At 37.4% G+C, this 24422-nt stretch overlaps 2 protein-coding genes across 2 annotated transcripts in view; both read right to left on the bottom strand.

Moving 5' to 3' along the window:
* Positions 1 to 11656: 11656 nt before the first annotated feature.
* sox7 (SRY-box transcription factor 7) lies at positions 11657 to 15138 on the bottom strand. The gene is made up of 2 exons (XM_038292695.1): positions 14640 to 15138; positions 11657 to 13826 (listed from the first exon to the last, which is right to left on the bottom strand). The coding sequence occupies exons 1-2, from the start codon at positions 14869 to 14871 to the stop codon at positions 12838 to 12840; spliced, it is 1221 nt and encodes a 406-aa protein (XP_038148623.1). The 5' UTR covers positions 14872 to 15138; the 3' UTR covers positions 11657 to 12837.
* A 4697-nt stretch (positions 15139 to 19835) lies between these two features.
* The window catches only part of pinx1 (PIN2 (TERF1) interacting telomerase inhibitor 1), a 30229-nt gene continuing 25642 nt past the window's right edge, over positions 19836 to 24422 (bottom strand). The window contains exon 7 of the mRNA XM_038292677.1: positions 19836 to 20891. Within this exon, the coding sequence (XP_038148605.1) occupies positions 20247 to 20891 (645 nt within the window). The 3' untranslated portion in view covers positions 19836 to 20246. The remainder of the gene's footprint in view (positions 20892 to 24422) is intronic.

The raw sequence follows: 24422 nt of genomic DNA, 5'->3' as shown, positions 1-24422 counted from the left end.
CTAGCTTCAGGTTAGCGAGGCAGTCCTAGATTTGAGCTTCCAGCTCACTGCAGAGAACACGGGGAGGACTCTAGAAAACAGATTCTTCGTAGGTACCTCTAGGGAAACTCCTCATAGTAGTCTCCGGGTTTCATCCACGTAGGAATCTTCGGATTGGCTCACCAGGGCAGATTAGCTGGTTAGACTCTCCTAGAACTTCTGGCTTGAGACTGGTTTCTTGTGATGCAGCTCTCCCAGAGCTGCAGGCCAGAGATGAGTTGCCAGAGAGACTGCTCTTCCAGAGCTTCACGAGGGGACAGGAGGTTAAGCTCATCCAGAGCTTCACGAGGAGACAGGAGGCTAAGCTCATCCAGAGCTTCACGAGGAGACAGGATTCCTGTGAGGCAGAAACAAGGAAGAGTTAGAATCTGGTCTCAACCTAGAAACAACCAAGACTCAGTCTATAGCAGAAGGTTCAGGAAGCTAACCAACTAAGATCAACACTGCGGCGTAGAATCCAGGTCTGAAGGTAGCTTAAATACTGTGGTCCTCCTGATTACTAGATCAGCCACAGGTGTGTGAGAGGCTCAGCTTCAGGAGGACCCACGGCGCACTCTGCTGGAGGCAGAGGGTAATCTCCAGAACCTGACAGTGACTCCAGCCCTAAGAGAAGAGAGACAAAAAAGAGCAGAAGAGGATCCTCGGCGCCCTCTGGTGGGCAAGCCAGAGGAACCCAACAATGTTCCCTCCTGAAGAGATTGATGGGTCATGGTGAGGGAGATAACTCAAGGTGAACTGACTATCTAAATCCTGATTCATGGGAAAGCCAGACTAAAGGACCCTTCTGCTGAGTCATGAGGTTTAGGTCAGGATGAGTCAGGGGGAAATGCATGACATTGTAATAGCAGTACACATTAGTGTATTAGCAGAGCACAACCCCTCTACCCTCTATGGAATATGAGGACTGGTGAGTTTCTGTTAACTTTGAATTTAATAAAAATTTAACTTTGAAAAAAACCTCTGAGATAAAGAAGAATTCCTACTACTCTGACATTAGACAGATAGAAGTGCCTGGCAGTCCACTAGAGGTTAAATAAAATTGTTTCTCTCAGCTTACAGATGTCTTTCTGCTTAGTAATCCATGGAGCTGGCGGTTTTCTACCCTCCACCATGTGAAGGCACTTCGGATCATACTCACAGCAGGACGCTACAAAGCTTATCAGCCCTGGAGCTCACACGTGGGCAGTGATTTCCCAGCTTAGTGCTCCCTCCTCCTGGTTGTAGTTTATATCATGGCTAATTAGGGAGCACCCTGCTGTGCAGTGGCACTCCTGCTGTATTAAGTCACAGTCCAAACAAAGGAGACACCGAGGAATAAATACACTGCTTTTATATCATCTGTCCAAAATTGTGATATTAGTCATTGATATTAATGTAAATACCACTACATATGTTTAAAAAAGTATTTCTTATGAAATGTGATTTTAGTGATACAGTGCACTAATTACATGTCTAAAAAAAATTTTTTCATGAACTGCAGATTTTATAGAAGTAAATTGGCAAAAATAATTTGAAACTTTAAACAAATTTAATGCATACTGACACATGCTGATTGCTGACATTTAAGCTTTATGTTTCCACAAACCCTCCAAAAAATTCTCCAAAAAATAAATATATATTTTGATCCAAACATTTTGATAGTGTCTGAAACTATTTTAAAAAGTGCTTAGATAGTGTTTACTTCAATAACAAAATAGATCAAATTCATGTTTTTAATGTTAAAATTAAACGTATTTAATTTGATTTTTAAATCCTTCTTTTCATAATCTAATGTGGCATCACACCCATATGAATAAACAGAAACTGTGCAAATGGTGCCTAAATGTATTAATCTACATGTTTATACTTGAATACTGAATCTTCCCTAAAGGTTTAGAAAAATGAAAGTGAACTCAACACAATATCATGTCTCTGGAAAGGCTTAATCTTTACAATGACATAGCTTCACCAATCTAATCTATGACACTGAAACCTTTTCTGTATCAGTGAAGGCAAAGTTGATTTGCAGCCTTATTAGTTCCCTTTCTTGTACACCATATACATACTTTAGCATATTTACTTCAGAATTACTAATATTGTTTATTTGAAAAATATTAGCAACCATTTTCTTTTAAACTCAGTGGTAAACACATTGCATCTAAATTCTCCAAAATTCCCACCAAAAGCATCTATTCAGCCACTCCATCACACATATGGTGCTTAAGCTAAATTTTAAATATTTATATGATCTCAATAAAAAAAAACAATAAGAACTTCAAAAATGTCTTTATCCAAATGTCTTTAGCCACTTTTCCAGTGACTTGGGTCTTTATATTCACAGTATTGGAATGGCTTCAATATTGAACTTTACAACCCCAAAACACAAGAAAAATCGAAGAATAACACCCTCCTATCACAGTGAAGTGGAAAAGTTTTTCATTGATGCTCTTGGGCTTCCTGGTTCCTCCATTGCAGGAAGCCTATAGTATGTGAAGAGCATGATGGACAGGTACTCGTGGGGGGGAAAAAACGCCATAGTGTCTGTTGGGAAGCTAAAAAAGTCAAAAGTTCTACCAAGACTGTCTCAGAATATGTCTTGGAAGATACCAGGGTTTAGATTGCAGTTGTTTAACTTGAAGTCTAATTTTGTGAATTTAAAACCAACACTGATTGGCGGGCAGGTGGTGCAGTGGTTAACGTGCACAACCCATGAATGGAGGCCTTAGTCCTCGACGCGGCCGACCCAGGTTCCAATCCGACCTGTGGTCCTTTGCCACATGTCTCTCCCGCTCTCTCATACCCCCTTTACTGTCATCCTACTGTCAAAAAAAAAAAAGAGCCACTAGTACCGTAAAACCTCCACACAAAAACAATGCTGATAGCAACAAACCCAAGAGGATTAATGAACTAGTCATATTTACCCATGAAGGATGTGCAAAGACATTGGAGTATAGCATCTATTAATCACATTTTCTCTTGTTTTGGTTTCATATTGCATAATGCTTAAAGTAGGCCTACATGTTTCCAACAAACCAAATCTATAATGAGGATTGAATCATTTTAAATGACCCTGTATCTGTCTGCATTTTATTTTTGGCTTCTAATTTAGGGGGAACTTTGTTAATATGTGATTAAGGAGTGTGAGTAATAAAGTTACAATTTACATATTCATATTAATTTAAGTGCATGCCACACCGAGTTGAATATATAATGAAGAGCAGTGGACAGACCAGTATTCATGTGTTTAATAACTTATAATGTCAGAAGTAGGATTTGAACCCTTGCTTACTGTAAAGACTGCAACCAACTGAAGTATTGTTTTCCAGATAAAGGAAAATTATCTTTTATCTTATGCCATAACTGTTCTTTGCTTATGTGGCAGTGGCTTTGTTTTCTCAGGTTGACCACATTAATTTATAGTAATGCCAAAAACCTGTAGTCACAATGTAAGACAAAAACAAAACAAGAATCAACAAATCACAAAGTTTGACAACTGACTGTGTACAATGTTGTCAAACAGAGGCCCACTTAAATAAAGTCAAACTGGAGGGATATTTGTACCACTCAAAAGAATTCAAACATATTTCCCCCCAATAAAACAGAAAAGAAATAGTGAGTTGCAGAACTTCCCATTGTTTGCTTTGAAAAGAGAATGCTTTACCCATACAATGAAATGGCTTCAAACCTTCTTACTAATACTAGTAGTTTTTTTGTCTGAAAAATAGTGCTTATGAGAAGATTTTACTCCATGGCAAAACAAACCCAGAATAAATTATATGCTTATAGTTTACATGCGCTTTGTTTGCAGTAAAAGCAGGAACATTTTGCATGTATCAGTGGAATCTTTTTACCAGTAAAATCTAAACACAACTGCTTTCACTAAATGTTATGTAAGCTTATCGGACAAGAAGTGAATAAATTAATGTGTAGGTGACACATTTAGATTTATTTTCCTTTTAAAAGAGATCTTTTACTATTTAAATTTAGTTTTACTTTACATTCATGTGCTAATTTTGTTGGACTATCACATAAAATCCTGATGAATACATACAATCTTTGTTCTTGTAATATAATAGAAATGGGAAAAATAATTAACTTTAGGCAGGTACTGTAGAATCACAAAGAAAATTATCTTTCCTGCATAGATTTTATGATAGATTTTAGTTGAATTTTGTAAGGCCTTTTTGGTGAGCGCATCATTGAATTTGGTTTTATTCTGAAAAAGCATTGGTTCAAACTTCCAACAATGAGATAATGTAGTGAAGATTTATGGAAGTGTAATTTAAAGCTGAACTTTGACTTGTGGTCCAGGCTCCAAAACCCCCTACATGGGTCATAATGGATACGTGACTTTGGCTTATCTAAGCTTTCAGCCATCGCTGCTCTTTAAGTACCCTGCCATCTGTAATAAACATAGACCTATCTAGCTCATATCCTGTTTTGAACCTGTCAACATGGTACTCTAGCTGATGAATCTGAACTCAGGGGACAACTATGTGAGTCATTTCCATGGGGCTCACTTTTGATGTCGTCTTTAAGGAAACGGGGCTGAGCATCCAGCAGGAAGGGATTCCTCCATGCTCAGATATTCACAACATCCCTAAAAATGAAGCTAAACCATAAGATTGAAGAAATGGGTGTGGGGAAATTGAAATGATGCCAGGGTTGCCAGTTGCCAAGGTCAGACGGGAGGAGTCTTAAAGAGAACCCATGAGTGTAAACTGCTCAAATCAAGGCACGGGAAATGCTGTGTGTCATGACTGATGTATTTATCTCTGATTAACCGGCTGTAAATTAAGGTTGTTTTTCATGTTTAGAGGAACTGGCATCATCGAGCAGTCATCCTACAGACCACCATGAGAAAGGTAGATTTAAAATGTAGCGATTTGGATACAATCCTTTTAGAGATATAGCGGTATTTTTGTACAAATATCTATATTGTTTCTGTCATCAAAACAAACTGTTTTTAGGTACAGACAGAATGATAACACTGGTGCTTTTTAGGGTGACATTTGTGTTCTCACTACTGCTGTTGATTGCCAGGTTTTAGTTACTGTGAATACATGGTAAAATGTGGGAGCAACAACGGCTCTAAGTGAGCTCTAAGTCAAGCTGCCTGTTCTGTCGATGCATCTTTCAATCCCATAGATGACAAATTATATTTATTTTCCTTTTAAATTTTCTTAAATCTTCTGTTTGTTTATAAGAGCCAGTTTCATAAGTGAATTCCTCCATTGTGAGATCAAAAAAGTATTATTCTATTCCATTCTACAGGTTATTTTAGGGGTCCAATACAAACATTAGCTATGTAATTTATCTTAACTCCAAACATTAATCCAAAAGGGTTTTGGTAACAAATAATTAATTTATTCCACTTTCTCCTGTTCAGAACCACTTTGGACAAGAACGATGCCTATGAGCAGGTATTCATAAAAATGGCAAAATACATGATATTAATAGCTAAGACTTCTGCAAATCCAGTTGTCTTTAGTTTTTCAAGTCAGAGGGGGAAATAAAACAATAGAATTTTAAAGATAGATATTTTTTCAGTGCATCATGAAAAAACAAAGTTGGTTTTGAAACGCACAATATATTAAAACACAATAATTTCAATATCAATGTTTCCATTGATGTTTTACTCTGAGTAGAATTACATATGAAGATTAATTGTAATTAAACGTATTAAATTTATGAAAAACGTATTAAAATGTTCAAATGGTGAATAGTGAAGGATGCATTTTAAAGTTTAATGCTTTGCTTACATACAATCATTAAATCAAAGGGCTGTAATGCTTTACCCCAAAAGCAAAAAGTTACAGCTATATTGTACATCAAAGGCAACACAAAGTTCACAAGTAGAAGTTATTAAAATCATATAAAATATTTTTTATTATAGAGGTAATTATTTAATTTGAAATTCCAAAAGTTTCATGCATAAAATGCTTTTTTCTTTTTTTTTAGCAATCTGGCCCCTACTGCCATAAATACAACGTGTAGATTGGAGTGGGGTTTTTTTGCACGACTACCAGAACACTTGTACTTTATGATAAACTTTTAGCCAAAGCTTAAATCGAACAGAATTTAGAAGTTTTTGATTAAATTCTTTCAAAGACATATTTAATCTAACATTAGTTTACTGCTTAAAAATTAAAATAAAAACCTACCTTTTTATATTATTATATTATATTATATATAATATTTTATATTATTATATTATATTGAGTACCGTTTTTTTTTTTAAGTATCACTAGAAGTTTAAAAAAAAATTAAAAGAGATAAATGAAAATAAAAAATGGAAAAAATAATTTCATATATGTCTTATTATCTGAGGCGATTAGTATATCTTTCACAAGAAAATGCTGTTAACCTTTTGCAATCTTTAATTTGAGACACTTTTCTTTTGATGCTGTGCAACATCACAACACATGAAAATAAATGCATATCCAAACGTTTAGTTTATTAACAATATTTGCTACATTACAGTATTTTATTGTCTTTAATTATAAGAGCTTTATCATAACAGCAAAAAAGATATAAAAGGGGAAAAAAAGGGGGGGGGTAAAAAAATGTCAAAGAGGAAAAACAAATTTGCTGACGAAAAGCTAAAAATGAAAATTATGTAGGGGAAGAATTTTATGTAATATTATCAATCTATATAAAACATATGTATTCATATATGAACTGAGAAGCATACAAGTAATCTATGAATAAATCAATTCAATAAATTCTCTAAAGAACTGAAAATGATTATTCTCTCAGCCGATTCTAGTCATTATGATCTATTCGTACAATAGTGTAAAAGTCACATGGGACATTTTTCTGCATTGTATTTTTCAATGGTTCAAACTTATTTTCTGATACTACTTTCATTCTTTTAAGTCATTAATTTTGAAAAAAAAGGACATCTCCAAAAAATCCTTTTATCTTCCAAAGGAAAAGGGAATATAGTAATCACAAATCTGTCATAATGAGTCAATGTATTTGGCCAATCAAAGCACATTTATCTCAGCTGGGAGTGCACTAGTTTCATTTTATGAATCATAACTGCAGAAAAAACCAGAGGCTTAATAGCTCTCTTTGTGTCTCCAGAGCTGTCATCAGCTGGCCCGGTGGTTTGCTTTGTCTATCCTCAACAGTAGCTGTTAAAAGGGGCTCGCTCACACCGCTCAACTTATACCATCACTCATCTAAATCATTACACCGTCTGCCTTTCAGGATGCATGCTGAGTAAACTCTGCTAGTGCAGGACCAGTGAGGCCTGAGCCAGCCTGGATGTACACGGCCCCAATATAGTGGAAAAGATGGAGGGGGGCTGACTTAGGATTAAAAACATGTTTTCCTAAATTATTTTATTGTTTGAACATGTTAATCATTGGTAGCTTCTAAAAATATAACCAAAATACAATTACCCCAAATTTAACTCCTTCTATACATGTTAAATCATTATAGCTCTACTTTCCTATTAAAATATGTATCAGATTGTCACTAACACATATTCCTACACTTTTGAGAAAACATGTGGAACACAGGATGTTCTATCACTTAAATGGAACCACCAAACTGCAATAAGGAACTATAATAGGAATATGTTCCTTTACATTGAGGTGAGGAGTTGCTCAGAGAGAAGATGCAGCTCTCAAAAACAACCATATAGCGCTGCAGAATGTATACTATAGACCAGTGCAACATGCTGTGGGGAGAGAGACCAATGCAGGCCAGGCTATACAAATAGGGCATGTTCTAATTTTTTCATAGAACAAACAAGTACATATGGTTTGACACTTTAAAGCAATAAAAAAGCCAGAAAATGGTATTTCTTAAAACTTGTTTTTTTCTAAAGTGCATCAGAAGCTTCAATTCCTGAGTGGATTTTGTAATCAGGCTATTTTTTTCACACAAATAGAAACCTAGCCTTCTCCTTCCCCTGAATTGGCATCCTTGTGCTGGCCTTCCTCTGTGCTTTTGCTGCTCGCCTGTATCTGCTCAGAACAGGTGCCGCATCCTGTTCGGCTGCAGCATTCGCAGCACAGGTAGGGGTGGGAGGCCCTTGGCCGTTTGCACCATCCCCCAAGTTTTCCAGGGGTCCCCATCTGCGTCCCCTGCACATCGGCTGCCACATGGCACCCTTCCCTCCACGAGTCTGGTCCATTCTTCGCCCGGCGACTGGTGCGCCTGCCTGCTTGCCACCAAGCACTCTGGCTGGTTTGGAGCCACAATAAGATGAAGAATAGCTGCACCCATAATCCCTTTGCTATGAAATGTGTTTTTCTGTGTGTGATTTCCTTCTTTTCCTCCTTTGGCCACATTTAGAGCCAAGTACAAATTGTGAACAGGTTATTATGCTGCTGTAACACACTCCTACTGGAAAAGCTCTCCAACAGCATTCTGTGTTTACAGATGTAGATGGCTGTTTATCCGGCTCATAGAGTAGTTTAATTTGGTGTAAAGTTCACTGCATTTAGCGTGATTACCCTACCAAACGGGATTGTTGCAATAATTCCTTCCAAAGCGACATGAAATTTAGAAAACTCTATTCAATTATTTTTTTTATCGAAAATGCTATCTACTTATTGTTTTATTTTAAAAGCTTTAATCTACTGTAAGGCAAGTAATAAAGTACAGTCTAGCAAAAGCATTTAAACACCAGGATTTTTTGTGCATAAAATGTTATTCCAACCAGCTGAATCATTACTATATTACCCAAACTATTCTGTCTATTTAAAGCTAAATGTATTTTGGGGTACAGCTTTACAAACTTTACACATCTATTAGATGATCAGTTTGCTTGTTTTCTTTTACACTTTATAAATTAATCAGACTAAATGTGGAGTGTCTGTGAAGAGCAATATTTTGTGTAGAGCATAACAATCTTCTTGGCTCCTGCAAAAGTAAATCATTCAATAGCGTGTTGCTGTCATTAATATGTTTCCCATTGAGAATGTTTTGTTCATGGTGATGCACAAAGCATTTTTTTCACCAGACACAGCATTTACATGCGTGACAAAGGGTCATATTTTGGATCAATTTTTCCTTAAAAAATTGCTTATGATTTTGTCATTCTTGCATGAAAGCCCAATAATATTTGTGGTGTTAATGTGATTTCCCATCTGAGCTTTGGATCCCTGCAGCTCCTTCAGAGTTTCCATCGCTCTCTTCTCTTGCTTCGTTACTTTCTGATTAATGCTTATCTTGTCCAGTTTATTGGGTGGTCATGTCTTGGTATTTTTGCCATTTATATGTAGACATATTTTTAAATATTTTTAAAATAATTTAACCCTTTAAAAAACATTATTTATCCCTGTCAGCTTTTTTTTCTCCCTCAGAGTATCTTATTTTAATTTTAATTTTAAGATAGATTTATAATTTCCTTTTGCCCAAAAAGGACCTTTTGCTCTACAAATTCTAATGAAATAATTATATGGCCCTATAGATTATCAGGCTGAGTTGCATCATACAGACAGCAAGCCAAAAATATTCTAAGGGCCTATCTGCCTCCATCAGTGCTTAACGCCTTAGTCACGTAGTTCAAATCAGCTACTTCCTCCTGACCTACAGTTATTGCATTCAAAACGTCATATAGCTGGAATAGCCTGCTTTCAAATGAGATGTGATCGGACGCTCCGTCCCGGGCTACACAATGGACTCAGGACCAACCAGACAGTGAGCCTCCTCTGTCCCTCTTGAGAACATGATCAGTGGTCAGCACTCACCTCAGTCCCATCAACATGGATAATATGTTACACAGCTGTGATGGCTGCAGGTCCTACACACACAAACACACATATGTAAGGCTGCTACCTTAACCGTTGGCGTTGTGTTAGGCCAGCAGTCTTGTTTGTTTGCCCAGGGAAGTGACATGACGGCAGAGGAGGAAATAGGAAACATAACAGACTACCTGACAGACTCATTCCACAGGCTTGACCTGAGAATGGAGCTCAGCCAAGCAGCAATCAGAGAGAAATAACAAGAGGAGCTTCTTTTGTTTGTTCAGCCTTTATCCTTATATCTACAAATGTTGTTAACCTTACAATCCACAAATGTGTGAAGATCTCAATTTGTCAAATCAATTTGTAATTGGAATGGGGAAAATGGGGACTATAACTCTCACAGTTGAGCCAGTGTGTGTAAAGTGTTAAAGCTCTGCAGTTCACATGAGTGTCATACTACTACTTGTTGTCACATTATTCTCTCCTTGCATTCTTGCTGATTTATAGCTGCTGAAGCAGCAGAAAAGGCTGTTTCTGGTTTTCAGATAGCAGCTCTGACTACAGGTTAAGATGAAAATGAGTCAACTTTAAGGGAAGAAAGGAATTTGCCTGACAAGTTGAGTGTTTTGTCCTCACATTCCGGAAGTGCATATAATTCTCTAAAACAGTCTCATAAAATGTGTGATTTTTTTTTTCATTTAAGCGGCTCATCAGATCTACGGGCTACTCCAATTATGTATGTGCCTTTAAGCATTAGATGACGTAAATCCATAAATGAGCTCATAATTATGAACTGCTATTAATGAATATAAAGTTAAAATTTGTTTATGTAGACTCCTGTTTTCAAAACATATTTTTATAGACTCTATTAAAAAGAAGATTAAAATAAGAAATAATAATACTTTTTTTATATTTCACAACAACTAAAAAGGAATGCTCAACTAAATCGACGTAATTGATATGTGCTAATTCATTTGAAAATAGAACAACTTCTTTTTGCCATTCTTATTTGGTTTAATACGTTGAAAAAATACCTTTCTTTTTAAGTCTGATGATGCTCATTTTGTGCTTGACTCTTTGTCCTTGTGTGTGTTACCATGTCCTTCCCTCCGGTCTCAAATCTAAGACATTCCGCCTATTTATTTATTTTTTTCCAAGGGAGTTTGCCTCAGACCCCTTACCCAACACAGGGACAACTCTTGGGTCCGATGCTCGTCAAAAACTGCTTTTTCTTAACCAATGCCTACGGCTGTCTGTCCCACTCTGACTCTGACATTTAGGCTACACTCAAACTGACCCACTGCAGAGTTAAAACCCCCACAGGTATCAAGGGTAATGGTCTAACCTTACGGAAATAAGAGCGCTGGCTAACCTCAAACACTGCTACATGATGAATGTTGTCACTCGATTCAATGTAATCGCATTCACAGAAAGGTGTGTCAAAGGCATTCAATCAGGGTTGGACATGGACCCTAAAATTCAGTTTTAGTACACTTGGTCGGCATAAGTATCTTTGTGGTAAATATACAGGAGATCATGTTTTACAAAGCGTCTAACAGAAAAACAGTAGAAGACGAGTCGGTAAAGATGTTAATAAGACCGGCAGCCCTTCCTCCCGCCTTCTGAACAGCGGGTTCCCTGCTCTCAATCTAGCTCTTTTAATGCAGGACCCAACCAGGCCCAAACATCCTGACAGAGAGAAGCTTTTCCCTTATCAGTCAGGAAACACTGCTTCTCCGCCACATCCTCTTTACAAGAAGCACGACTCAAACATTCCCAAAAAAATGCAGGAAGAGCAAGCCAGACTTCAGGATTTGTCAAAAGCCCACCAAATTCCTTTAATCGAAAAAGGGAAGAAAAAAAAAATCAAGAGAATGTAGAGAAGTCAGCAAGACGAGGAGCGGGCGAAAAAAACAGAGAAATTAAAAGGGTTTAAATCATGAATTTGCTTTTTATTTACTTTTAAACATTAGAAAAAAGGTCTGCATCGGCAAGATATACCAAGGGGGGAGCGAGTGGGAGTGGGGGACACGGGTTGTGAACGGGGGGGTTGGAGGGCCTAAGAATGGTACCCAGAATAAGACTCCAGAAAAACAAAAGGAACACTGAGATGGAGGCGGGTGGCAATGAATGCGCCTGTTTTACACTAATCCTCTGAAAGAGGAGAGGGCCAATGGGAAACATGACAGAGAGGGCGGAAAAATCTGGTGAGCATTGGAATGGGTAACATAAACCTCATCAGAACCCATAATAAAAGAACAAATGATATGACGAGATCAAAGATGGAAAGATGTCTCACAACAGTTTTTTTTCTCCAAATTATTCTCAAAGAAGTAGTCATTCTATAATGTTTTATTTTCTCATTCTAAGCATCTAGTTAATCAATGTGGCATCTCAGAATATATCAGCTTATCTCCAGTATTTCCAGCAGTATTGTCATGTAATAAAAATCTATTTTTTATAGTCTTCAATTAATCTAAACAATCATATACTTAAAGTCACCAATAAATTTTAATGAAGACATTGACTATATGACTATATTACTAGAGAATTTGTCTTTGTTTCTTTATTATACACAATTTAGTTGAGTTGCATGAGAAATGTTTAGCTGAAACCGTTTTCAATTACAACTACTGAGGTAAGACTCCCAAAATTATGAGAGCGATAAAGGAAAAGCCAACATTCAAATGGGAAAGCGTTGATAGTAGTATTACATTTATGAAACAAAAATATTAACAGAGTTAAATAAGCTTCTAAGGAGCTTCTGTACATGCCTAAGTAGCTACATTAAAGAGTGAATAAACAAGTCTTTTTTACGATTGTTGCACTAAGTTAAGCACATTTCCAAACAACTGGGGGTGGCATTCTATAGTAGTCTGTGTCTGCGTCCCTGAGGTGTCCATCTTCATATCTTCAGGTTTTTTCAGATTGCTTGTTGTCCAAACTTGGCTCCAGATAAACATATTGCTCAGTAATCAGTCCAGCTCTTTAGGATTGGAGGAAGTTGCTCATAGATGCTAAAAAGTGCAACATTATCCTGCATCTTTAATACGAACTACAGTCTTTTAGAGTTTTTAAATCAGTCTCATGTCTGTAGCTGCAACAGGCGTGCTTATGAGATGCCGTAGTTGTTGTAGTAGGCTGCTGTTGCGTCTGCGAGCACGGAAATGAGGCTGGTTTCTGTGGTGCTACTGGGACATGATGCGGCGGAGGTGGTGGCGGTCGATGCTACCTGGATGTGTCCAGTAACGGTCATGCCACTGCCTTGTTCTGGGTGGAAACCACCAGCGGTGGAGTTCAGGTATTGGTCGAACTCATTGCGGTCCACCTCAGCCAGAAGCTCAGCTTGGCTTAGTTGGTCTAAAGTCTCAAGATGGCCCTGAGTCTCTGGTGGGGGGGACAGTTGACCAAGGTGGCCCTGGTGATGCCCATGGTGAATCTGTGGGAAAGACGAGGAGCTGTAGTAGGACAGGGGAGGGCCAGGGATCAGCCCAGTGCTCCCAGTTTGGGACATGTGAGCAATGTGACCTAAGTGTGTGCCCCCACAGTGGATTTGGGTCTGAGTGTAGTCAGTGTGGTAAGGAGGTGGGCTGCCCATGTGTGTCTGATTTTGGTGGTGTTCATCTGGACAAGAGGCTGTGGATGAGCAGGAGACAGAAGAGCTGCCAGAAGTTGAGTAATAGGTCGAGGGCATGTGCTCGTGGTCCATGGCATCTAAGGGGGACATTTCGGGAGGTGTGGGCAAGCCATATGGGTAGGCGTCAAAGCTACTACTAGAGCCAGTGGGCTCTCTGAAGGTTCTCACACTAGGCAGAGCGGGGCTTGAGCCTGACAAGCTGCCGACGATTCCTTTAGAGCTGCCCTCGTCTTTGTCCAGTGGGTGACCGAGGGCCCGCTGCTCAGTCAGAGCGCTGTGATCATGGGCCAACCCACTCAGGAGAAATCCGGGGTCCACTCGCTTGCAGATACGCTTCAGCTGTTTCTTCCTACGGGGCCGATACTTATAGTTCGGATAGTCCTGCATGTGCTGCACTCTAAGCCTCTCCGCTTCCTCGACGTACGGCCTTTTCTGAGGAGGAGTCAGGGCTTTCCATGATTTTCCTGCATTTAAAAGATATGGAAGAAAATTATTTTATTTGAAGTAAAATCTGGATAAAAGATATTAAAATAAAGCTAGATATTTCCTAGTACATTTTCATTGTTTTCATTTCCATGTTTTCCTTTTTCGCTAAAGCATAATGATATAAATAAGTATAATTAATTTTATCCCCAATGGTTATTTCAATTCGAATTAACGAAAGTTAAGCTTTTACCTTCACTTTATAGATTTGATTCTTCTACAGGGATGCGTGGGATTAAAATCTGTGATTGCTGCAAAAACTGTTAACCGTAACAACTAATTATAAAACATTATTATGAAAATATAGAAACATACAAATGAAGATGGTTTTTACTTTGTGAAGATATTTTGCATCTGATAAAACTTTTACACAACTTGATTTGTTGCTTCTTTTTTTTTAGCAAGAAAAACTAAATATATAACATAAACATATATGAAAATGTAAAAAAATATATATATCTTATTTTGAGATAAAAATATGAAATGAATAACTAATGGTAAATACATTTATTTTGAAATACAGCTGGCTAAAAGTAATATGGAGATAAGGTGATGTAAACTCTGTAAAGTTAAGATTTTAATTATTTCATTGCTGTGATGTAATAAGTAATTTAGTACTCAAAAACATAAGTTATGATTATCTGTTTAGATAAGTCTTGTTTAAATAAGACATAAAAAAAAAAACTTTTGTAATGCAACAAAAGGCCTCAAAGGAAAAGTTAGCAGTAAAACAATAATAATAATAATAATAATAATAATAATAATAATAATAATAATAAAATTATTTTGCTTACCCAACATTTTGCTGAGCTCTGCATTGTGAAGGTCTGGGTTTTGAACCGCCAGCCGTTTGCGCTCGTCCTTGGCCCACACCATGAACGCATTCATGGGACGCCTGATTCGTGGCTCCGGCGCCTTGTCCACGGAGGTCCTGTGCGAGACATGCGCTTCAGGGACATCTCCGTCTCCTGGAGGACACTCGAAAGACTCCGGCCACGACGAGTACGCGCTGATGAGAGCAGCCATCTGCAGCGCGCTCTCTCCTCTCCAAACTTAAGAAGCGCGTCTGAGTCTCTTAAACAAGTTGTGCGCTTTCTGCTTTCTGTCTTTAACCTGGCTTAAATCTTTGGAAAACTTAAAAAAAATGTTTTAATTTAAAATAAAAAATGGTTATGCGTTAAAAAAGCCTGGTGATAAATTCCTGAACAAATTTTTAAGAGAACGCACAGATGCGCACAAGCAGCTGCTCCTCCATGTGGGCTGTGATTCGCTCTTTCCTGGTGGATGGGGGAAGCGCTTTATATTTGAGGAGCAGGTTCCAGGAGAAACCCCGCTGGACTGTCGACTCCTCCTTGATTGCAAGTCAAACCCAGGGAAAGGAAAGGGAGAGGGTTCAACATTTCAACACAAGCAACTCCTTAAACTCCTAACAACACAACTCTTGTACCCTGCTTAACTCTAATATTAACTAATTAATAGAGCACTTTAAAACATGACATTACATGGTTATTTGAGGCTCCTTGGAATAAAAAAGTGGATAAATTCACATTGAACAAACTAAAAATCTGCTTTTTGTGTTTTATTTTTGGAGGTTAATGTTAAACTAGATTTTGCAACATTTTTTCTGGTCTACCTGCATGACTAACTTACCAAACCTGTTTTACCGCCATCTCATCTTACAGAAAACTCTGGTTAAGTGAATTGTTGCATTAGACTATAGGCGTGGGCTTTTTCAAGTTTTATTATTTTTCATTTGTGTAAAGAGAAGTTGAATTCATCTAAAGTACACATTATCTGCAAAATTCAAGATACATTTAAACTTTACGGCCTATCAAAATAAAGAACCAAAACTCGCTTTTTTCTGCTTGGACTGATCACTCTGAACAGAGTTTTGTCAGACCAAATAAATAAAACAACAGAGCACACACAGAGACCAATCAGTTTCCTTCTGTGACCAACAGCGGCTGCATATCGAATCCAGGAGTTCCTGTTGACAGGATACTCTCAGGCTGCAGTGGTGGAGGAGCTCACACTCCCACACACACTCTCAGTACTCAAAACACAGCTACCAACCTCAGGTCACAAATTATCTTATCTTTAATATATTTGGTGATAAGAGAAACTTGACCACAGATTTAAAACACACAATGTGTTTTTTTTTATTTTATTTTTTTATTAACACGTAGCTCAAGTCGGAATCTGTATCTTGTGGAGAGTCGTGCTGCCCCACTTGTTAAAGAAAGTTGTCAACTTTAGTTTACCCCCCACAGGAACAGGATATGGCACCTGAAGCCACAGATTGTGCATGATGCGGGCATATCAGTGATATATGGGGCCACAGTTCCTTTCTCTGTTCAGACTTGGGCCATGTTGATGAGTTACCAGTGAAAGTCAGAGATTAATGCTCAGGTACAGTTCAGTCAGACAGCTAATAGACAGAACAGACATACATTGTAGATGTTATATTGCACATAAACTTAAAACATAAACATCTTTATTAAAACACCAAGGATTGTGTTGGGTAAACTACATAACTGATGAAAGATTTTTATTTTTTCAAGGTGTAACATATACATTTGTTTTATGTATTCCTATATGGATCACTGCACAAAACTAATATATTAACATATTTTTATGAAACATGAATGATCTAATGTCTCAGAATGAAAACTACAGATTTTTGATAATCTTATGACACAATAAGCTGGAAATGTTCACTATTACAAGTAAAGTAAATAATTACTTCAATGTTAAAAATGTCTCTACAAACCAAATGCAACAAACGCTGCATAATTTTAAACTTGAGTGTTTTGGCTGTACTGTCAATTTCAGATGACCAGGCGGATCTGAAGAGAAATGAACTTTAGCCTTTAAAGTGTTTTTTCCGATTTTAATAATCAAGGACGCATTATATTACGTATATATGCATGCAATTGACCAATATGAGCAATAAAACTAAATAAGAACATTGGCCACTCCACTGATATAATTAGCCAACAAATAAGGCAGTTTTTTTAGACAAAAGATGAGAATGGATAAATGGAATAAGCTTGAGCCAGAGGCCCTCATGAAACCATGTGATGCTGGAATCTGTCACAGATCATAAAATAAAAGTGAAAGTTTTGTTGCTGTGTTGTAAAAGTTCAAAAATAGACAGCCACACTGCTAGGTCGAATGACTGCATAGGACAGAGGGGAGAAAACTACAGTGTGAGTGGGTCTGGGAAAAAAATATATGTATTAGTTATTGGCCAGCGGAGTTCAAAATATCAGCATGTTGGCCAAAATTGTAATAACGTGTCCTTAATAATGATAAAAGGTTGTTTGTGACCTTTTAGGCTAGTGTTACATTATTCTGTAATGTTGCCATCTGTTGCTCATTTAAACATTCATATGTGGGGGAAAAAAAGGTGCAAGAAAAAATTAATTAAAATATACTTTATGTCCGTAAGGAAATGTGTCAAAAGCAATGTAAATTAGAAAATGAAAGCATAGTTTTATACTATAAACAAGCTAAAATTGAGGTTATGTTATTTAAATTGAAATTGCTAACATCATAGAAATGTTATTAAAGTCAAGTGAGTCACACTTCTGAAAATAAGTATGCTTGTTCAAGACAGTAGTTTACAAATGCACTAAATTTTTTGCTTGCTTTAGATCAAACAGTTATAGGGTATAACTCACCTCTTTGAATCTCGGCAGAAAGGAAGAACTCTTGTGAATTGGTTAACTGTAGACCATATTTCTGCCATTGGCTCTATTGCTTGATGCAGCTCCTAAGTCGCCCAGAGATCCTCTTTTGTTTAGCCCCTCAGTCCTTCAGGATTGATCCTGTCCTGCAAAAATCCCATGGCTTCTGCTGATGTCTTCAAAGACACAATCAGCATTTGGTTGATCAAAAATGTTCGTTTTGAGACATTTCTGTTTTTCATAAGGTTGAATCTGTCTTTTTTGAGCATACGGATTATGTAACTTAAGTGTTGACAGATAGACCAAAACTGCTCCTCCAACTTAAAGTGACCTTAGGCCTGTGACAGAAGCAGTGCTGCCCTCTGTGCCCACATATTTGACCTAGCCAAAGAAGAAAGTGCATATCTGTAAAAACAAACGCAGCTATCAGATCCAAAACAGAGAGACTTCATACACTGAAAAAAGTAATGCAACCGTTTTTGGCATTTACTTAATCATATCTAGTTATTTAACACAATTGTTTCATCTTAGCAGGGTAGGACATTGAACAATTGTGTTAAAGTAACTAAATATGATTAACTAAATGCCAAAATCAGCTGTATTATTTTTTTCAGTGTATATGAACACTGGTAGATTCTTTGTTGGTTCATGACATAGAGACTTTTCTTTTTCTCCCACTTTCGCAGTTTAAAATCCCCTCTTACCGGTACATTATTAATGGATGAGAAAAATCCAGATTAGACCTTCCAAGGGCAGAAATTCTTGATAACTTCCAGAAAACAAAAGGATCTATAGTCTATAAATCTATAATCTGGTTCAAGTAACGTTCATATTTTGATGAACTCCCTTTGCATGCATAGCAAAATTTTTTGTTTTGCAGATTGTTAGTTTGTAGAGATGAAACACTCTATACAGGACACATTCTTTTCTCTACTAATCTTTTGGATTTTTCTATCATTTTTAGAAATAAACCAACATTTTTTGTGAAGTTAAAGCATTACTGAAGAACTTTCTGTTGTGGTTGATTTTGTCTCCCTCCAGGTAGATTGAACTTCACTTCTGTTTCCAGTGGCTGATTCCTGTTGCGTTAGGAAGGTAATCAATCTAACCGTGTCATATGACGATGTTGAAAAGAGGAGACGTTTAACACTGGATTTTTAGCATAGTTGCTTAGTGTCGGTGACAGCGAAAAAGACCCCCCCCCTCGGGCCATGACAGATGTTACATTCAACTAGTAAATAAATAACAAAGGTTATGAAAATATTTTACGAATGTTGAAATTTAATAGAAAGGTAAAAATTTGTGTGTTTGTATTATATGAACAAATTATGAGAACTATCTTTATTACTGAAGGGACCAAAACTTACCTTTTATTTGTACATACCATTTTATTCCCTCTTACTGGGTCCTTAATCTTTTAAAAGACTTTTTATGAAGTTTATTTTTTTTTTTTTTTGCATTAATGATGGTGTGACAAAAAACTGAAATAAAATTATTTTCTTGTGGCCAAAAATGAAGATTGACCTCCAGCATTGATAAGGCTTAAAGATAAGCTATATGAACACATGGTTAGAATTGCCCTAAGTGGTATAGGATATATAGACTGTGCGTAGATTCTTAAAGCTGAGAGAAATTGTATTTTGTGTTGACTTAGGGAGCCTGAAAGCATGTAAGACTAGATTTTTTAATGTAAAAGTAGAAATGTGATAAACTAATCAGGAAAACAGCACAAACCTGGCAACAGCAAGGGACATCTGGCAAGAATGGTAGCAGGAAATGGGAGAGGAATTAGCACACCTGACCTGATGTACCTAAACAGCCAGTGTTGGGTTAGCCAGGTATTCTAACACAACATATTCTTTTGTCCTGAGATTTTGAAATACACTTTCAGATCATTTCAACACAAAAACCCAAAATAGACACAAAGAACACTACATTTCCATATGCAATACTGGAAACCAGTAGTTTCTCCTTTTCCTCCTTTGACTCATCTCACACAAAGCTGTCTTACAGGTGTCATCAAACAGGATAGCAATGTCCTGCGTCAGATCCTTTAAAACCAAAGTAAAGTAAAAGATCTGTGACAAATAAAAAAAACCTATCCCTGAGTAGGTATGGTGATGGGGGAGTGGCGGCCTAGTGGTTAGGGCCAAGAGCTTGGAATCTTGAGGTTCTGAGTTCAAGGAATTTGAGATCAATAAAGTTAAATTATTATTCTTTGCAGCTTCCACACTTGAATACATTTTTTCTACTGGTATCATTTTATTCACAACATAATATCAGCTGATTGTATAGAACAGAGTCAAACCACATGTGCCTTTCTTTATTTAGAAGCATTAAACTGGACATTTGAAAGATTGGCTAATTTCATGTCATCTTTCACAAAGATTGGGCTTCTACTTTTGTACCAAAAATGACAAAATGGAAGATAAAGAAAATGTGAACTTTTGTTTAAATAAATAGTAATGCATGCACATATTAAGAGACCATGGTAGCTGTATACTGATATCATTCAAGTTACAAAGTTCCAGACATAAATCATTTCATTTAAGCCAGCTCATTAGGCACATTTTACATGAAAGTTTCAAAAAAAAAAAAAAAAAATCAATTAAAAGTTTAGGTTTACATGTTCAAATATTTATAAATGTAAAGCTTGAAAATGAGAGCAGATGGCATGTTTTTAGGAAACTTGAAATTAGAATCAACTCCGCCCTATTCATTATTTTGTCTCTTCTTTTTCTTTTTCTTGGATTTTTTACTAACCACTTCCTCCTCACACTCCTTCATACCACTGTGGTCCTCCTTATCCTGGATAACTCTGCACTCCTCATTTTGTTCAAGCTCCATTTCAGCATGTTTCCGTTTTTTCTTCTTGGAGAGCCGTGGTTCTTCACAGTTCATCTCCAGAACACTGGTGGAGCTACAGTTTTCATATTCATCACTGATTTCTTCGGTTTTCCTCTTCTTTTTCTTCCTTGAACATGTATTTTCTTGGTTTTCCTTTTCTTCCTGTACAATGGGAGGACTGGACTTCTCTTCCACAACCTCCAGCTCCTCTTCAAGCTTTTTCTTCTTCTTCTTTTTCTTCTTCTTTTTTTGGGGCTCATCAGCATCATTGTTGCTGTTGGGGGCTGCATCAAGCTCCTCAGCTGATGTTTCTGTATCCCTTTCTTTCACAGATGCAGCTGAACCTTCAACACCACGAGCCTTTTTGAGCTGTGCCATGCGCTGCGCAAAATACTCCTGCATGCTTAGAGAACTTGTTACAGTTTTGGTTATTGACTCAGCATCCAGTTCAGATGAAGCAGGAGTTCCTTTTTCCTCTGATTCAACTGGAGACTCGCTCCTGCTGCTCTCCTATGCCACAAAGACACAAATAAGAACAGTTATTTAAGGAATCATTAAATACAGAGATTGCACACCATCTTAAACAAAGGAGATTAAGTGATTGTCAGTCATCATATAAAGATTACCCCAACGAACCAAAGAGACTGACAAAGCCAGAGAAGGATGTTGAAACAATAGGTGTTAAAACCCTAAAAAAGGCACTATCAACAAAACAGTGACTTTTCTTTATGCATCCAGCTGGTTTTGTTTGCACAGTCAGCACAAGCTGTCATCCTTCTGTAACAGGTCCATCTTTATTGATGAGAAACTGTTACAGAGATTCAAGTTTTAGTTAAAACATGAAATCCAAATAAAACCAGATCCACAGTTTGGCTTGGCTGGCTACCAGAGCAAGAAGAGGAAATCAGTGCTGCCAATCAACCTAACCATGCTCTAACTTTAAAGGTAATATCTCATTCTACACTTTCCAATGTATTCATTTAAAAAATGATTAGCATTAATAGTCATTCTTATTGGTTTTTTGTAAATAACGCTAAAAATAATTTGTCAATTACAACATTTTACAGCATACCAACCCCTTGGATGTCTCTGAAGACATGCTAGATAGCAAATCCCACATTTATGGTTATGTTCTGTGTAAAGACTTGTTTCAACTTTTTTTATTAAGAATCAACAATTTCATCAGTTAGGGCCTTAAAATGACCAAATTCTGACCTGAGAAGTATTGAGTGGTGACTGGGCAACCCAAAACTAAAACCTTTGTCTGATTAAAGAAATTACTACAAGTAGGAGACGCGTGTGTGTGTGTGTGTGTGTGTCCAAGTTCAATTCAATTTTCAATTCAGTTTATTTATATAGCGCCAATTGACAACATGTCATTTCAAGGCACTTTACAGTTCACCAGCTCATACAGTCAAATTGATTTAAAGTTTTTTATCTAAGGAAAACCAGCTTATTGCATCACACTAAGCATGCTTGTAGTGACAGTGGAGAGGAAAAACTCAATTATATCAGCAAGAAAATTGAAGCAGAACCAGGCACAGTATGAGCGGCCATCTGCCGAGGCCGACTGGGGTTCAAGAAGACAGAGTAACAGCAAAAACAGTAGGAGGTTCTCAGCAGTGAAGAAACATACAGTAAGAAGTCCAAAATGGCAGATAGAGGTCAAAGGGTCATAAACCTTTCTATAGAAGTGAGTTCTTGACCTTACATTTATTACCCTTATCTAGAAAATGCAGACAGCCATTTCCATTAGAAATGATATACACGCTGTTTAGTTATAAGTCTAAATAAACAAACAAAAGAAACCACAGTTTAAATCTCTTGTCTATAGCCTGCTGAAATATAAAAATGCCCAGGAAATTTGAATATTTAGGTTTAATAACGAAAATACAAAAAGATCATGTAACCATGATCAGCTGTAGGGGTGTAAATCACCAGCTTTATCACAACACTTATTTCAAAATAAGAGTTTTTTTTTGTTTGTTTGTTTTTAACAAACTGCATTTTTTGGTTTAGGGGGTTTGACTTCAGTTTGACGCAATTACAGTCATACAGTTGTCTAGAAAGGCTGAAAAAAGTTAGACCAAGAAAACATAATGTCAACTTGCTTAAGGCTACGTTACCCACTACTAATGTAGTGTGATTGTTAAGAAGTTAACTTTTACTTATTCAAAGCTATGACCTCAAACAGTGAGGTGATAATTTCTTTCCTGGACACAAATATTACACTTCACTGATGACCTAAAACTTGGCCATTTCCTAATCCTGAAGTTATTTCTACATTCAGGCTTAAGGGTCAAAGAGCGTAACAAAACTTAGTGATCTTCTGTTCTGCAGTCAAGGACAAAACCGAGTCAGATAATAAAATCCTAGATCCAACCTTTAGGTTTGGCATTAAATGAGGCCTATTTTAAAACTGTTAGGCAGAGTGCGGTCCAGATTTTACCGCCACTGCATGTACAATTTGTCACCTCACCCCTATGACCCATTTGTCTTCATTTTCCTAATGGCCTACTCAATGCATAATGATTTGTCGAGAAGAATACAGGAGCTCCTCTGGAGATTTGCACTAAACAATGCTGCCGCTTGCTGCTTTATCCAGGATGGTGAAGTGGATTGCATTTTTCACAATGATACAGATTAGAGATAAACTGAAAACACTGAGCTGTATGGTGCCATTTCATTGTTTGGCCTTTTAGGCTTTTATGTACAGATTACACCGTTTGATATGGACAGACTGGCAGTAAAGTTTTGCACATCTAACTTTAAACACAGAGTCAAGTGGATAGATGTGCAAAAAGCTTTACGGCTTAAGTAGGGCTAAAAAGCGAATATTGCTTTCTGAGATGAGTATTCTCCAATCAAATGAAATATTCCAACAACTTCTGTGATGAACACAGAACAAATATATTTAAATGTAGGTGATCCAAAATGCCAAGGCCAAAGAAAGTTTCCCACCACCTAGGACCTTTTCCAGATATAACCACTACCTCTAACAAGGGGGATATAAATCCCTTCAGGTGAGGTGCCATTAAACAAAACTTTCCAGCTTCCCACTAAAAATCTATACTCCCCGTTACTGCACAATTGCGTCCTCTCTGCTTGGGAGAGTGAAGATGAGGCTTAGAGCTGACAGCGCCAAACAGCATGTAACTGGGATTTAGGGAAGATGGCTGGGGGCCACTTTAGAGCTGCCTGTGAAATTACTCTCTGGAGAGGGACAAGCTGAATGAGCAAAGGGAAGAAAGAGGGACGAGTGACGGAGAGAAACATCATCATCAGGGAAAGGTGGCTTGAGCTCGGTATGTGGTTCTTCCTTCACTGCCTGGGGATTCCATTAGACTCTGACACGACAGCAGCTAGAAGTGCTGTGCTGTGCACAGGCTGGACAGACATAAACACACTGATCCACTCAGCATTACTGGCTGCCCCGGAGATCCTTTTTGGCCTGAACTATTGGGGGCGACAGGCTAATAGGAAAGTACTTGGTAATAACGTTTTTAGGCGCCTCTTTGCCCCTAACTTACTAGTCAATGAATTCTATGCTATGTCATGCAGTCTTGGAATCAGCAAGGAAGATGCATTACAGAAATGTATATTTTGAGTACATATTATCAGAACAGCCCCCTCTCCTTAAGAAATCAGTTTTTCTTTAAACGATTTCAAATGTGTAAAATACATTTGAACTTTGAGCAATAGAATCAAGTATATGATAACTGTTGCTGCCAGTTCAAAGCAGCTTATTCTGCTATTGGCTTGTTTGGCTGACTTGATTGAATGACAGAGGTAAGAAGAATCGGATTTAACAACTTATTCAATTTAAAACAAAAACCTAACAGCTCCCCTCATATTCAGCAGGTCACCATCTTGGTCACACACTGGTTATAGATAGCAAGCTATTCTTCAACAAGCGTTTGCCACAAGTCCACCAATGTGGTTGTGTTGTTTATTCTAGCATTAAAGGCACACCCGAGCTGATCCAAGCATTCGAAGAATTTAAGGCAGGACTACAAGCAGCCCAATTCATCCACCCAATCT

Source organism: Cyprinodon tularosa, unplaced genomic scaffold, assembly GCF_016077235.1.
Source record: "Cyprinodon tularosa strain WSP-4 unplaced genomic scaffold, ASM1607723v1 ctg315, whole genome shotgun sequence".
Lineage (NCBI taxonomy): Eukaryota > Metazoa > Chordata > Actinopteri > Cyprinodontiformes > Cyprinodontidae > Cyprinodon > Cyprinodon tularosa.
Note: the sequence above shows the minus strand (reverse complement) of the source record. Positions and strands in the feature narration are given on the sequence as shown.

Bases quoted from the DNA above. Each gene is read 5' to 3' on its own strand.
- sox7 (XM_038292695.1), bottom strand. From the start codon at position 14,871: ATGGCTGCTCTCATCAGCGCGTACTCGTCGTGGCCGGAGTCTTTCGAG. The intron at 13,827-14,639 runs GTAAGCAAAATA...TTTTAAATGCAG, and splicing joins AGAGCTCAGCAAAATGTTGG to GAAAATCATGGAAAGCCCTG.